Here is a 15,478-nt window from a genome sequence, read left to right as displayed (position 1 = left end):
TTGTTTCCAAAAACTCATTTGTCAGTGCCAGAAAAAAATATTGCCCCCGAAACATGAAAAAAAGATAAGAAGGGAACTGTTTTCCTTTATTTTAAATAATAGTACAATAATTTTAAGATTAAAAATTCAACACAAAAATACTTATAAAATTTTTCAAGTAATTTTTAAAAAATTAAAGAATCTTAAAATATTAAAAAATAATTGTGAATGCCATCTTGCAATTCTGTTCATATATAAACCAGTTTAAAAAGTAGCAGGCTTAAATTCTTTTTTTCTTTTTTTATTATTTATTATTGGATTTCAATTTGCCAACATATAGCATAACACCCAGTGTTCATCCCGCCAAATGCCCCCCTCAGTGCCCTTCACCCAGTCACCCCAACCCCCCTACCACCTCCGCTACCACTACCCCTTGTTCAGTTCCCAGAGTTAGGGGTCTCTCATGTTTTGTCACCCTCACTGAAGCAGGCTTAAATTCTAAAGAGAAACGCAGACCATCCTAATCTGACTTTTGATTGAATGAACTTTGTGGGAAGTGTAGCAGTACACCTGCTTATTCAATTTTATGTGAATCAACAGACTGACATAGAAATACAATAACAGCTAGTACACTTTCCAGCTAGGGCCTGGCAGAATGGCTCCCGCAAAGAAGGGTGGCGAGAAGAAGAAGGGCCGTTCTGCCATCAACGAGGTAGTGACCAGAGAATACACCATCAACATTCACAAACGTATCCATGGAGTGGGTTTCAAGAAGCGTGCCCCTCGGGCACTCAAAGAGATCCGGAAATTTGCCATGAAGGAGATGGGAACTCCAGATGTGCGCATTGACACCAGGCTCAACAAAGCTGTCTGGGCCAAAGGAATAAGGAATGTTCCATACCGTATCCGTGTGCGGTTGTCCAGAAAACGTAACGAGGATGAAGATTCACCAAACAAGCTCTACACGCTGGTTACCTACGTACCTGTCACCACTTTCAAAAATCTACAGACTGTTAATGTGGATGAGAACTAATCGCTGATTGTCAAATAAAGGTATAAAACTGCAAAAAAAAAAAAAAAACAAAAAAAAACAAAAAACAGCTACTACAGAACTACAAGAAATTCAAACATATGCTCCAGAGGTATTTCTAAAGTACTAAATATGGCCACATAGATCTTTTCAAGGTGTTAACACTTTCTAAATGATAGTTCAGCTTTTGACAATTTAAAATTAAATCCAGTGCCTAGAAGGGAAAGGATTCTAGACCCAGGAGGCTGTTAGGAGGCTGCTCCTGTGTTGCTGGCCGGGGACAATCAGCACTCAAACAACGGAAGTGGAGACAGAGAGGAGGAAGTGGTGTGATTAGTAGGACTTGCTGATGAATGGGATGGCAAGGGAGGGAAGGCAAGAGGAGGCACTACCTGTCTCTACTTCTAGTGACGAGGTGGTGGGTGGGATCAGGAGGGGCAGGCAGTTCATACTTGATTGCCTAAATGTTCTTCCTCCTATATTTACAAATAAAGTTATCTGCAGAGAAAAGGGAAATGGGATTGGGAAGGTGCTTGAGAAACATGATGATAGTCTGGGACAAAAGCTAGTGGAATGGGAAGGGGAAATACGCGGAGTGTGGCCTGAGGAAAGAGCCTATGTCGCGTGGCTGGCAGGGATCTGGAGAATGTAGGTCTATATGGGTGTAAGTCAACAAATTATTCATCAACTTCCAGGAAGATGGAGTGACTGTTGGGTTGATCCTAAGCGGGTTTTGTCAGGTTGTGGAGCAGATGCTAAGGATATCAAGAGCGCTGTGGGGGGACGGCTGAGGGAGTGTCACAGAGTATCAGCCACATTGTCCAGGGCATGTCAAATATCCAGGGCATGCAAAATATGATGAAAGCAATAAAAGAGGCCCCAGGTATTTGAAGTGTGGGTTTCAGTGGACTGCAAGCACATGACAGTTTAAAGACACTGGTGGTCAGACAGAGTGGTTAGAGCCTAGGACTTTTATTATAGAGTAGTGAAGTGTAAGATATGACCAGCATCTCACAGCTTAAATGGAGGGTCTGGTCAGGTCACTGGAGTTGAAAGGATCAAGGAACTGTGACTAGTTTGCTAGAATTATCCATGTGGACACTCTTAACACCCACAGGTAAAGATGTCAATCAGCCAGTGGGCTGCAGAAGGAGATGACAGTGATGAGCAGTGGGGTGGCGTTGGCTAATGTCGTGAATCTCAATATCAAGGCAGTAGAGCACGTGTGTAGAGAGTGGACATGGGGAATGTAGATCAGAAGGATGCTGACTCCACCTCTGTGCAGTGTTGCTAATTGCCAAAAAGATGGGGTGTGTATGCAGACACACACACACACACACACACACACACACACACACACATTCCTCAGCCATTAATAAAGCATGTAATTTTGCCATCGGCAACACCATGGCCGGAATGCATGGACATAAAGTATATTATACTAAGTGAAATAAGTCAGAGAAAGATAAATACCATATGATTTCAGTTATATGTGGAATCTAAATATAATAATAATAAAATAACAAACACAAAACCAGAAACAGTCTCATAAATCCAGAGAACAAATTGGGGGTGCCACCCCAGATGACTAGGGGTGGATGAAATACAAGAAGAGGATTAAGAGGCAGAAACCTCCAGTTGTAAAATAAATAAGACATGGAAACAATAATGGCATAGAGGGTATATAGTCAACACAATTGTAATAGTGCTGCATGGCGACAGACGGTGACACCATGGTAAGCACTGCATAGTAGGCAGAATTGTTGAGTCACAATGTTGTACACCTGAGACTAACACTGCATGTCAAACATACTTCAATAAAAAAGAAGAAATTAAAAGGGAGGAAAAGAGCACTGTCTTCCACTTATCCTACATGTAACTCAAAAGCTAATATATATTAGTGTGTAAGAAAAATCAGTGGTTATAATACTTTCTTTTTTTGTTTATATAAACTTTTTTTAAAGTTTTTATTTATTTATTCATGAGACGCAGAGAGAGAGGCAGAGACACAGGCAGAGGGAGAAGCAGGCTCCCTGTGGGGAGCCCGACGTGGGACTCGGTCCCAGGACCCCGGGATCATGACCTGAGCTGAAGGCAGATGCTCAACAGCTGAGCCACCCAGGTGTCCCACATTTATATAAACTTAATGACAAAATGATACTTGTCCTTTTCTCTTCATTTTCTTACCCAAACAGTGCCTTTTTAAAGGATTTTATTTTTAAGTAATCTCTATACCTAATATGAGGCTCAAACTCACAACCCTGAAATCAAGAGTAGTATCCAACTGAGCCAGCCAGGTGCCGACTCAAAACAATGAATTTAACCAAAGATGCAACAGGTAGCTGTTTATAATGCCTATGAATAAGACCAGGCGTCCCTTTGTATATTCACATAGTCTAGAGAACATTATCTGAGAGAAATAAGAAAGGAAAATAAAGAAACCAGAGGGAAAATGAGCAACTGGAATCTCTCCTTCCTCAAAAAATATCAGACATACCCTCTAACTGAGAATAGTTATGGGATGCCTGGGTGGCTCAGCGGTTGAGTGTCTGCCTTTGACTTTGGGTGTGACCCTGGGGTCCGGGATCCAGTCCCGCATCGGGCCCCTGCAGGGAGCCTGATTCCCCCTCTGCCTGTGTCTCTGCCTCTTTCTTTTTCTGTCTCTCATGAATAAATAAATAAAATATTTAAAAAAAAAGAGAATAGTTATGAAAGCAGAGTATAATAAATAATAGGCAGATCTTTCAAGGCGTAGGAGAGTGATATAAGGTGGACGGGGTTTTAGAAGATAGAAATCAAAGAAGAGCAGCTAAACATTTTGATGAATCTCACATTTCCTAAATCATTTCCCCCGGGGGGGCATTTTCTGATTCTCAATTTAAGGCATCCTGGCAAACAGATATCTGTGACTCTGAGAATATAGTTTTGGGAGACAAGGGATGTGGGACCCCCGAATTGGGCTATCAAAGCACTGAAGACGTGAAGTGCCAAGATATCAAGGAAATGGGAATTACAAGGGTGCAAGCATGGCATTTGCTTGGCTTTGGTTCTTGATGTATTTGCCTATGCCTAACTTTCTGGGATTAGAAGAAAAGAACCAAAGCAAAACTTTGTTGCTATAGGTCTACAAAGCTCAGCAGAACTTTTGGGATTTTCAGGGCTAAGAAGAAAAAGGTAGGTGTCCAGGACCTATTTTTTTCAAGGAAGAGATCTAGTAAATATCGTATTCTCTGCATTGCGATATAAGAAGGGATAAGCACTGGGGAGACCACGTACCTGGAATGCAGCTGTGGATCATTCCAATGACTGAATGGGTCAAGGTGGTCACCCTACTGTCAGAAAAAAAAATTAAATAATCTCAAAGCAAGGTAATAGCATACAGAACTTCTAGATGGCTCATACACAATGTCTGGCATTCAGTCAAAAATTACCTGAAATGTCCAGAAACAGTACTCAATGACTCCAACCCAAGAGAGAGAGAACACAAAAAGAACAAGATACCCAGACATTGCACTTATCACTCAGGAACTCTAATAATTAACTACCATTCCTACGTTTAAGAAAATAAATGAAATAATCAAGAAATTTACCAGAAAACTGTAATCTATAAAGACAAATCAAATGGAGGTTTAAGAACTTAAAAATACAATATCTGGTATAATTAACTCAACTGATGTGGCTTGAACTGGAAGATAGTTCAGTGAAAACTATTCTAACTGCTTCAGGGAAAAAAATGCACAGAAATTATTTGTATCCTTGGAGTTCAGGAGAAAGAGTCCAAGAAAATAGGATATCCTTGGAGTTCAGGAGAAAGAGTCCAAGAAAATAGGATATCAACCAATATTTGAAAACATTATCATGAAGAACTTTCGAGTATTGACCATAGACATGAAGGAAGAGTTTCTTTTTTTAATATATTTTTAAAAGATTTGTATTTATTTATTTGAGAGAGAGAGTGCACACTAGCAGGGAGAGTGTCGGGCAGAGGGAGAGGGAGAAGCAGGCTCTGAGTAGGGAGCCTGACATGGGGCTCCATCCCAGGACTCTGGGATCACGACCTGAGCAGAAGAGACAGTCAACCGACTGAGCCTCCCAGGTGTCCCAAAGGAAGAATTTCATGAAATCTCATAAGCCAGTCAGGATAATACAAAGAAAACCTCACATGGCACATTACAATGAATCTGCTGCCAAAAAAGGACAAGGAAATAGCTTAAAATCACCATAAGCAGAAAAATATTTTCATAAGAGCAAATGTAAGACTGATAGAGTGTTTCTTAATATAAACAAAAGAAAAAAGCAGAATAACATATTTGAAATGTTGGGGGAAGAAAAGCTATGAAGAGGGTTAAGTGAAAGATAACTAACCAATGAAAAAAGGAAAACCAGGGGAAATGAACTCTAATTCGTCATGAAAGTATATTCTAAATAAAAGCCGACATTCTCTGGTTAGATAAAATAGTATAAATAAAATAAGTGAAAATAATACAAATCGATTATATGGTGCTTACAAGAGACAAACATGCAAGGCATGCACACAGAGTAACTTGAAAGTAAAAGGTCAAGAGAAGATACTCCTGGTAAGGATGAAGGAAAAGAAGAAAAATGTTGTGGCTTTATAGACACGAGTCAAAGTAAACAGACATCTATGCTAGACATTTATGCTCTGTGCACTTTTTGATATGTCACATTTCAGTAAGAGGGATGCATAAGGAAGAGAAAAAAGTCTCTTCAAACCAAACAAGCAAATAAAACACCACATATAAAAGAATAATCTCTCTAACAAAGAACAACTTTCAAAAAAATATATTTTTAGTGACTGCACATTATTCACTGAAATTCTGGGTTTTCTTTCTTTTTTTCTTTTTTCCTGACTGGTGCGTAACATTGCATGAGTTACTTCCCATGTAATGAGGATTGTCCATCTTCCTTTGAAGAAGCAGGTTTTCTGTACCGCCCAAGGTGAGAGCGTTGGATTGATAGATAAATGATAAGATTGATGGGACGAATCATGTGTTCATATTCCCCAAAGTACTTCGCTGAAAGCAAAGCTTCCTATTTGATTAGAGACATTTATTTTGGTTGAATTGATTCTTTTTTCTTACCCTTTTTTCTATTTCAACATGCTTTTTTTGTCAGCATGTTGAGTTCAGTCAATGGATTTAGTGTTTCTTTGCACCGGCTGACAGCAGCCACTATGTGACTGTTTTATTAACACGCAATGAATGCTTCATTGAAACTTCCATTTGGTGTGACCTGGACATTGATATGCAGAGGGAAAGTTCAGGAAACTTGCCAAATGTGTTTCAGCTGTGCGTGCGGTTCTTGTCGATACTCTCCAATGTATGGCTGCTTTGGGTTTTGTGTGTGTGTGTCTGTGGGTGTGTGTTTCTATGTGTGTATGAACTGCTTTAGTTTCATAGCACAATTAAGAAGCAGGCACAGATATGTTTCATGTACCCCCTGTCCCATTACACACAGCTTTTCCCACTATGGACATTCCCCACCAGTGGGTACATTTGCTACAATTAATGCAGCCACATTGGCCCACCACTGTCACCCCAAATTCATGGTTTATATTGGGATTCACTTAAACTGCTTTGCACTGTGTGGGTTTGGACAAACACACAAAGACACGTGTTGACCATTATAGTATCATATAGGGTAGTCCCACTGCCCTAATACTCCCCTGTATGCCACCACTTCCTCCCTCTTCCTACCCTGGGCAACCTCGATCTTTTTGCCGACTCCATAGTTTTGCCTTTTCCAGAAAGTCATAGAGTTGTAATCACACAGTGTGTAGCTTTTTATTTTTTATTTATTTATTTTTATTCTCTAAATATTTTATTTATTTATCCATGAGAGACACACAGGGAGAGAGAGAGAGAGAGGCAGAGACACAGGCAGAGGGAGAAGCAGGCTCCTCACAGGGAGCCTGATGTGGGACTCGATCCCAGGACCCCGGGGTCATGCCCTGGGCTGAAGGCAGATGTTCAACCACTGAGCCACCCGGGTGTCCCAATGTGTAGCTTTTTAAGTTTCTTTTCAAGGCTTGAACAAATTAGCTCATTTCCTTTTAGTGCTGAAGAATATTCCATCCTATCATGTATTTCTAGAAGAGATATGGTGGCAAAGGTACATGATAATTTCAAACTAGAAAATCTAAGCATTTTGTGAATGAACCAGAACATTTCTCAGCGTAGAGGTATTGATAGTGTGATGTTATTCATGTTGATGGTGTGATGTGTACAACCAGACAGCCCTAAGATCTGTCTCTCCTCCACACGGGGGTTACCAGCTGTTCTGGATTCAGTATTAAGGGTATGGGGAAGCCCTTCAGTTCCAGACAAATAGGATGGTTGGTCACCCGAAGTCAGTTTTAAAAATCAAAGATAGACATTTTCAACCATAGGAGAGAATAATTACTGTAAAATGCCTGTAATAGTGAGACTTAAATATAAACCAAAAATGGCTATTGATTCTTTGAGGGAGGATCTTCAGGTACACACCTATACTTGTTTGTTGAAGCTGCAAGAATTCAAGGTAAAAGTAGCGATATTTGGCGATTCCGTAATGGTTTTAACGCTTCTCTTCTGTGCAGACTCACTGGGTCCAGCGTCCCTGACCTGATTGTGAGCATGAGCAACCAGATGTGGCTTCATCTGCAGTCTGATGACAGCATTGCTTCCCCCGGATTTAAAGCTGTCTACCAAGGTAAGGCCGGAACCCACCCACCAGCACACTTTCAGAGGGAAAGCGCCATTCTCCGGGGGTTAGATATAAATAAAATTGACGTGTCAGAATAGTGTTTAAAAGTAGGGAATGATTATTTGCAACTATCCGTACAGTCCTACTTACAGTTCTTTTTTGTTGTTGTTGTGAAGAATTTTTAACTTGTTGAAATCTTGGCTTGCCATGACGTGTGCTGTCATTAGGTCAAAACAAGGAGTAAGACCGTGTATGAATGCAAGCCATGAAAGGTGTGCACAGGTGTGGGTCTTGGCATTTTATCTCTTCCCGAGAGGCAGCCGCTATGCTTATAACTAGCGGAAAGATTTTGAACAGTGAATCAAATTAAGCTGCATTATGTCCATATTCATGTACAAGTGTGTGTGTCTGTGTGTGTGTGTGTGTGTGTGTGTTTAAATGGAAAACAGAGAAATATATATATGAAGTTGGAGGAAAATACTATCAAATTTTCATGTAGGAGAAAACTAAATATTGTTTAAAGTTGACTTATAATTCTCCAGAGATGTTGGCCTCACCTCTGAATTCATGTCCAGGAGTCATTATATCATCAGGGAGTGGTTTGCCATTGTGCGGGGCGGCTGTGTGGTCCCATAAACCAGGGCCCTCTGTTTAGTGTGATGCATCTTTAAAAATAACCTCACTGTATTGTTCTATATCTGGAAGGATCTCATAGGTTGGAGGTAACTTTTAATCTTAACATACTGATGGGTGTTTTTTAAAAGAAAAACGTGGGATCCCTGGGTGGCGCAGCGGTTTGGCGCCTGCCTTTGGCCCAGGGCACGATCCTGGAGACCTGGGATCGAATCCCACATCGGGCATCCCGGTGCATGGAGCCTGCTTATCCCTCTGCCTATGTCTCTGCCTCTCTCTCTCTCTCTATCATAAATAAATAAAAATTGAAAAAAAATAAAAAAAAACAAAACATTTTTTTTAATTGAAGAAAATTTCATAAATGGGAGCTGAAGTAGAGAGAACAATGTAAGAAACCTGAGATGACCTGTATTTGTAAACTTTTGTGAGCCTCCCAGATATTTTGCTGTTGGCTCAAGAATTGGCTTGAGACCTGGCTACCTGACCCACGTGCTCTTCTAGACTATCAGCCTCAGCTCAATCCTGCCTCTGCTCAAGGAACCTGGAGCATCCATTGGGAAATCGATCACATTTCCTACTGTTAGACACCCCCCCCAATGCTAGACACATACACAAATCTTAATTTAATAATTACCTCTTTAAGAAGTAGATTTTTTCCTTGCCCCCAAAAGAGAAAACAAGAACTCTTCCCCGCCCTACCCCTCGAATCACAGGTCAACCAGCCGGCCCATCATTCCGGGTCTGCCGAGATGTAGTTCACTCAGCGCCACCTGCCCATGTGTGCTCTCAGGGTGACCGGCAACAGCCAGCTACCAGCGGGTGTCACGTCAGTTTCCCTGAGCACACCACCACCTTTCGCTTGATTTCTCCCAAGTTCCAGAGATGGCAAAGAACGGAGAGTGAAATACAGAAAGGGGATCTTTGCCTGGGATGCAAAGAACAAAAATGAGCTTCATAACATCCTGACCTCAGGGCCCCTGGAAGACCTATATATAGGCACCTCTGTCTTAACTGGCAGCACGCGCACACACACACACACACACACACACACACACAATCTTCCTTTAGCTACACACTTCGGGGTTCTCCAGGTCAGTAATCAAACAGCCGGACCCAATAAATATGAAAGAGGGTTGGGAGCATGTTAATGTTTTGATTTTGGATTATACAGGAGATGGGTGTGCAGCCTCTGTCTTCAGTTCAGATCCTGTATGTATCCGGCAAAGAAAAAAAAGATCATTCTCTTGTGCTCAGAGACTAAATATGTGTCCCCAGATACAATAAGATGATCTCATATTAAAATGTTTTATAAATTATTTTGTAAAACTAGTTATTTATTACACTTTAAAGGATATATTTAAGTGGTCATTTGGATATGATCCCATATTTTCAATGAGTCACAAGCTGATTTGGAGTCATTTTCAGCAAGATCGAAAAGAACCTATTACCATCTTGAATGCAAGTCAAGAGAATTCTTTTCGGGGTCAACTTTATACTATCACACAAATGCCTGTAAACTAATCATCACTTTATCAAAATAACCAGGAAATTGCATTCATACATTTTTGTTAATGGAAAGAATTGATTATTAAAAAGAAACTATTTAAACTAGAATCTAAGAAAATGTACAGTGACCATTCAGAATAAGACAGAAATCTGTGTTTTATGTAACTATGCATTTTCAAAATGTAGATACTTTCATTAAGTAAGGTATCAAAATTTTAGAGAACTAACAAATTACAGAGTACAGTAATACACCGAAAATGGTGATGATTTTACTTGGATTATTTTACTAGAAAGAAATTATTTAAAGGAAATAATTAATTTGTAAGTGTTATTGTCAGGAACACATTTGAAGTTGCCCTGGGCAAAAAAAAAAAAAAAATGCTAGTTATCCTCTCAATGTCTAGCACACTCTTTGTGGTTAAAGGATGGGGTAGTGGTCTGTGCCTTTCATTGTCCTTGAGCAAGGTTACTACTCAGAAAGTGGTAGAAACCTGATAGCAGAGGAGGTGATCCCTGACCACAGAAACACGGGGAAATTTGTATGGAAGAGACACCATCCATGATGGCCCAGTGGCGACAGATGACTTTGGCATCTCTGATCAAATTCATGTCAGCGTCGCTAATTGTGTCTGTGTGCGTGTTCTTTGAAGTCTCCTTTGAAATAGTTTTTCCCAATATCTTACAGGTTCCTTCATCAGGTGCTGAGTTTATTGCAACCTTTCACATGATATGTGTGTGTGTGTATTGATGAAAGTTAGACAAACGCATCTGCAGAGTAGGAATTTTATTTTCTTCAATTTTACTTTGTGAATTTGAATAAAGGGATAGCATGCCTTGATTTCTAAAGGTGTACTGTAGAGTATTTAGGAGCTGAAAATATGTAATGAGAAGTTATTACATATCCAGCCAATGAGGTAGAGCATTAAAAAGCATCTTCCAACCCCAAACAATAAGCTGGGGAACAGTGACAGCGTCCTGAGCTCGAGTGAACACATCCTGGCACAGCTGCACTCACCTTTTGAGCTGAAGTAGTGAAGACCCTAAAAGGTTCTATGGTGGGGAGGGCCCAGCATCAGCGCCCTTAACTATAAACAGTGAAAAATATCTCCTTGCTGGAAAAATGGGGTGAGATGGGGGATTGATGGCTCTTCTCAAATAACAAACGCTTCAGCCGAAATGATAATACATCCCATTCAGTGGCTGGGACTCAAACGCACAGGTAATTGCTGACTACTTCCTGACATTTGGATATTTAGACCTGACCTTTAGTTGAACGTCTACATGACTGTACAGCTATTGAAGAATGGGTGGTAGAGGTGCGATCCTTTCCACATGACCTATACTGGCCACCGCCTTTGGTGAAATCTAAAAGCATCCGTGAAATCCCAAACACTTCCCAACAGGACAAATTGCAGTCAATTAACTCCAGCAGCATGAAGACACACATCATAAGGTTTATAGTACGAAGACTAGAGGGACTAGCATCGTTGCCAAATTGTGGATCCTTGACTATTAAGAGATAAAAAGTGTTCTCAATTAAAATATAAATATTCTTCCAAGTGTCATATTTCAGTTTGAATGGCCATACAGCACTAATTATAATTACATTTAGCTGTAATTAGGACTGTGTTTACCGGCTCACTAGTCTATTAATAGTTATGGCTCGAGATGTCATGGAAACGAGGATGGCCATCAATCCTTCAGAGATTGCCAATTCAAGGCCACGTATTATCTTTTGACAAAATCACATTCCAAAGTCAAAAAGATAATTAAAACAAAGAGCTGTTGCAATATTTGAAGATTTAAAAAAAAAATCTAGAGAATGCCGTATATCAGAAGAAAGCACTGTAGAAGCATTGTTTCTGGAGTGCTCTATTAAGCTGACAGATACAATAAAAACCACTTGTAAAGGCTATTGTCAAAAATGGAAATAATTGCATTATTTAAACTATAGTTGTTTGTGAATTATGTTGTCGGAAAAATCTATATAGTTGATAGTTACACAGGATTTAACTTTCTAGATGTTTTTTAAAATATATTTTATTTCTTTATTTAGAGAAAGAGAGAGAGAGAGAGAAAGTAATTGTGGGGAGGGTCAGAGGGCAAGAGACAACACAGAGCCCAACGTGGGTGGGGCTCGATCCCAGGACCCCGAGATCATGACCTGAGCCAAAGTCGAGACTCAAATGCTTAAGTTATGGAGCCCCTGAGGCACCTTAATTCTCCAGGTTTAGAGATTGCCTGGCTTTAACTCGCATATAGGGTGGTGGCTGAGAACTCGGGCTGTGTAGCTCTGCCACCTATTAGCTGTCCAGCTTAGGACTCGTTTAAACTCTGCACAGCAGATTCCTCGCTTAGAGAAAAGGGAGAGTATATATAGTACAGACATTTGCTTCCTCAGTCTGCTATTCTAGAATCCGAACGACTTAGAACAAGGAAACATAAGAAATGCTGCCTATCATCTGCATACATTTTCCTTGTTACTTTTGAGATGTTTCTATAAGTACGGTTTTTCATTACATGAATATTAGAGCTCATGATAAAATATGTAAAAAATAGAAAGTGGCCCTTTGCTTTGCCTTCTGACTTGGCCAGGTAGCTCTCTCGAAGGCCATGTCCCTCAGCTTCTTCCTTGTGTGTCCTTCCAGAATTTTCAGTGCATATAACATCAGATCTAAAATCTCATTTGTCTGTTCGTCTACAAACTCCGAGGGAACTTTGATTTGCAAGAAATGGCACATCCTATTATTTTAAAACAAACTTGAGTTTCTTCCAGAGACTCTCTCCTAACAGCATGTTGGGGGGGGCACATTACCTTACCCCTTCTCTGCTTATCACCCCCATCTCACCAAAGGTTGAGAATTCATCAAGTGTTGTTAGGGATGCAAAAGTTGTGGGGTGCCCTTAAATCCTTGGATCACACCTGTTACCCTGAAATGTTCATGGTCTCTGCTACTTTGGGCACCGGGCCCGGTGGACGCTCTGCTGGCAACACCTCCTCCCCCGGCACACACGGTGATGCTCAAGTGCTTCCGTGTGGGAGAGCCCATGTCCACACCACCATCACACCAGGATCCTAGTCCGGGGTGCATCCCTGTTCTCTATATTTGCTCCTGTCCCTGAGCCTTCAGAGACAATCAATGATAGCTTCCCCCAAGATGCCTACTGCATACACTTGATTAACTTAGTCTTTTTAGACTTTTTAAAATGATCATTTATTTTAGAGCAAGAGAGAGAATTCTAGTACGGGGAGAGGCCGAGGGAGTGGGAGAAGTGGGCTTGCTACTGAGCAGGGAGCACGAAGCGGGACTCGACCCCGGGACCTGAGCTGAAGGCAGACGTGTACCCCACTGAGCCACCCGGGTGCCCCTGACTTAGTCTTTAAAAGAAAAGTTTGTGTTACAGTCCCCAGGAGAAGAAGCACTGAGCACAGCCTGGATAATCACTGTTTCAAGGGAAACTCAGAGACTAAAACACCAACATGAGCACTGCCAATGATCAAAGAGCAGCGGAAGGAAATTTCAACAATATAAGATCGAGAATACGCTAGGCGATAATTTGCCATAAGAGAATTATTGAAGAAAATATTATGCAAAGTTGAAAAAAAATGACAATATTTTCAGGAGGTTTGTTAGACGTCTAGGAAAGTGATGGAGGGGAGGTAAGATACTTTGTTCAAAGGTTTGTTTAAAACCTTTGTATACATGAAAAATATTTAATGCAAAATAATCTATTCAAAATCCAAAAGGTAAAAAAAAATGATGTAAATAATCATAGCTGTCTAAAGCAATGCTAATCTATTAAACATCAGTATGACTTAATATGTATATTATATATTTTATATGATATTATAGATATATATGACAGAAATTTATAAACATGTAAACAATATGTGTGACATGTAAGTTACATATGTGTAAGCTATATTTACATCACAATTTACACATATGTAACTTACATGTAAAAATTATATGTAATTAATTATGTAATTATGTATATAATTTACACATATGTGACTTATATGTATAGGGAAATCTATCGAAACAATATATAGGGAAAGCCAACACAGGTTTCATGCATGGTTTTCCACCGTATATTTTAAATTTATTTATTTTTTTCTCTCTATAAGTTACAAAAGTTAACTACCGAGGATCAAGAAATGTTTTGCAAACCAATCTTACATTTAATAACTCGATGGAATTCTTTTTAAAATATATAAGAATATCACAGCCCGTGCAGTCGCGTGCATCTACAGCATGACCTCTGTGACTCCCGCGTGAGGAAGGGTGACGAGAGGCGAGCTCAGTGCCTGGATGTCTGCCCCGCGTGTCTGTGGCCTCACAGACTTCTCCTTTGGTCGCAGAAATATTGTTCGGTTGGCGCTCATCACACATGTTGATGAACTGCTTTTCCACAAATCATGTTTTATGTAATTTGCCATAGCTATTTAAATTTTTAGCAGGGGGTAAATTAAAGGAAATGTTCCCTGTGATGTGCTGCTGTGTGGTAAAAACAAGATCTATTTTAGGCTCACGCTAAGAATTATTTCAGTGAAATAATTTGAGTTCAGCATTACTGTTTTGTACCAGAAACACGACTGTCTTCCTGTGTCTCGTGGACAGGCTGGAAATGGGAGTCGGGGGAAGATGCATTTGGGTCTCTTCCTCTGTACCCAGGGCTCTCTGCATTCGTGGGGAGTGGGGAGGGGCACCGGGTACGGGGGAGTCCAGTCCGTCTCTGCCCTCCTTGGAAGGCAGCACTGCACGCTCACTGTTGATGTACGACCTTTGAGATACTTGTGATGGTTTATGTGTCACCCCGATGGGACCACGGGGTACTGAACACCCAATCAAACATCATTCTGGGTGTGTTTTCAAGGCTTTTTCTGGACAAGGTTAAAGTGTGCATTAGTTAAACTGAGTAAAGTTGATTTCCCTCCCCAGTGTGGGTGGGCCTCATCTAATGAGGTGAAGGGTCAACTACAGTCATACCTTGGAGGTGTGGTGGGTTCACTGCAGGAAAACAAATATCCCAGCAAAGAAAGACCAATGAGTTCTTCTGGCTTCCCGGTGCATATAAAAGTTCTGTTTACACTGCACCATGGTCCGCCGGGTGCCTAATGGCATTACGTCTAAAAATCAATGTACGTACCTTAATTTAAAAGTGCTTTATTGCTAAACCGTAAAGCGTAGCTGTCACTTCAGCTTGCAGCAAGCCATAATCACCGATTACAGATCATATGACAAACATGAGAATGAAAAAAATTTGAAATATTGCAAGAACCACCAAAATGGGACACCGTTCTCCGAGGAGCTTGCCTTTTAGGATCAGGACAGAAGGTAACTTTAGGTGATGGTAGCAAGTGGAGAAAACAGAAAAAAAAGGGTACGAAAAGGATACAGAGTAAAATATACTCCCTATCTAGCTAAATGTATCCATGCAGTGTTTTTTTTTTTTTTTTTTTTAATTTTTATTTATTTATTCATGACGGGGTTGGGGAGGGAGAAGCAGGCTCCATGCAAGGAGCCTGACATGGGACTCGATCCCGGGTCTCCAGGATCAGGCCCCAAGCCGAAGGAGGCACTAAACTGCTGGGCTGCCAGGGCTGCCGGCATGTGGTGTTAA

The 15,478-nt window shown here is 40.6% G+C and overlaps 2 protein-coding genes across 3 annotated transcripts in view; both read left to right on the top strand.

Moving 5' to 3' along the window:
* Positions 1 to 15,478, top strand: part of CSMD1 (CUB and Sushi multiple domains 1) — a 1,870,054-nt gene that overhangs the window by 1,447,300 nt on the left and 407,276 nt on the right. For both annotated transcript variants that reach the window (XM_077848529.1, XM_077848528.1), the window contains exon 12: positions 7,608 to 7,720. In XM_077848529.1, the coding sequence (XP_077704655.1) occupies positions 7,608 to 7,720 (113 nt within the window). The remainder of the gene's footprint in view (positions 1 to 7,607; positions 7,721 to 15,478) is intronic.
* LOC144283906 (large ribosomal subunit protein eL31) lies at positions 619 to 1,067 on the top strand. Its single transcript, XM_077848389.1, has one exon. It carries the CDS (start codon positions 635 to 637, stop codon positions 1,010 to 1,012), a length of 378 nt encoding a protein of 125 aa, XP_077704515.1. The 5' UTR covers positions 619 to 634; the 3' UTR covers positions 1,013 to 1,067.

Source organism: Canis aureus, chromosome 15 (genome assembly GCF_053574225.1).
Source record: "Canis aureus isolate CA01 chromosome 15, VMU_Caureus_v.1.0, whole genome shotgun sequence".
NCBI classification, from domain to species: domain Eukaryota; kingdom Metazoa; phylum Chordata; class Mammalia; order Carnivora; family Canidae; genus Canis; species Canis aureus.
The sequence above is the reverse complement of the archived record's forward strand: the minus strand, read 5'-3'. Positions and strand labels throughout refer to the sequence as shown.

Excerpts from the sequence above, each read along its gene's own strand:
- LOC144283906 (XM_077848389.1), top strand. The coding sequence starts at position 635 with ATGGCTCCCGCAAAGAAGGGTGGCGAGAAGAAGAAGGGCCGTTCTGCC.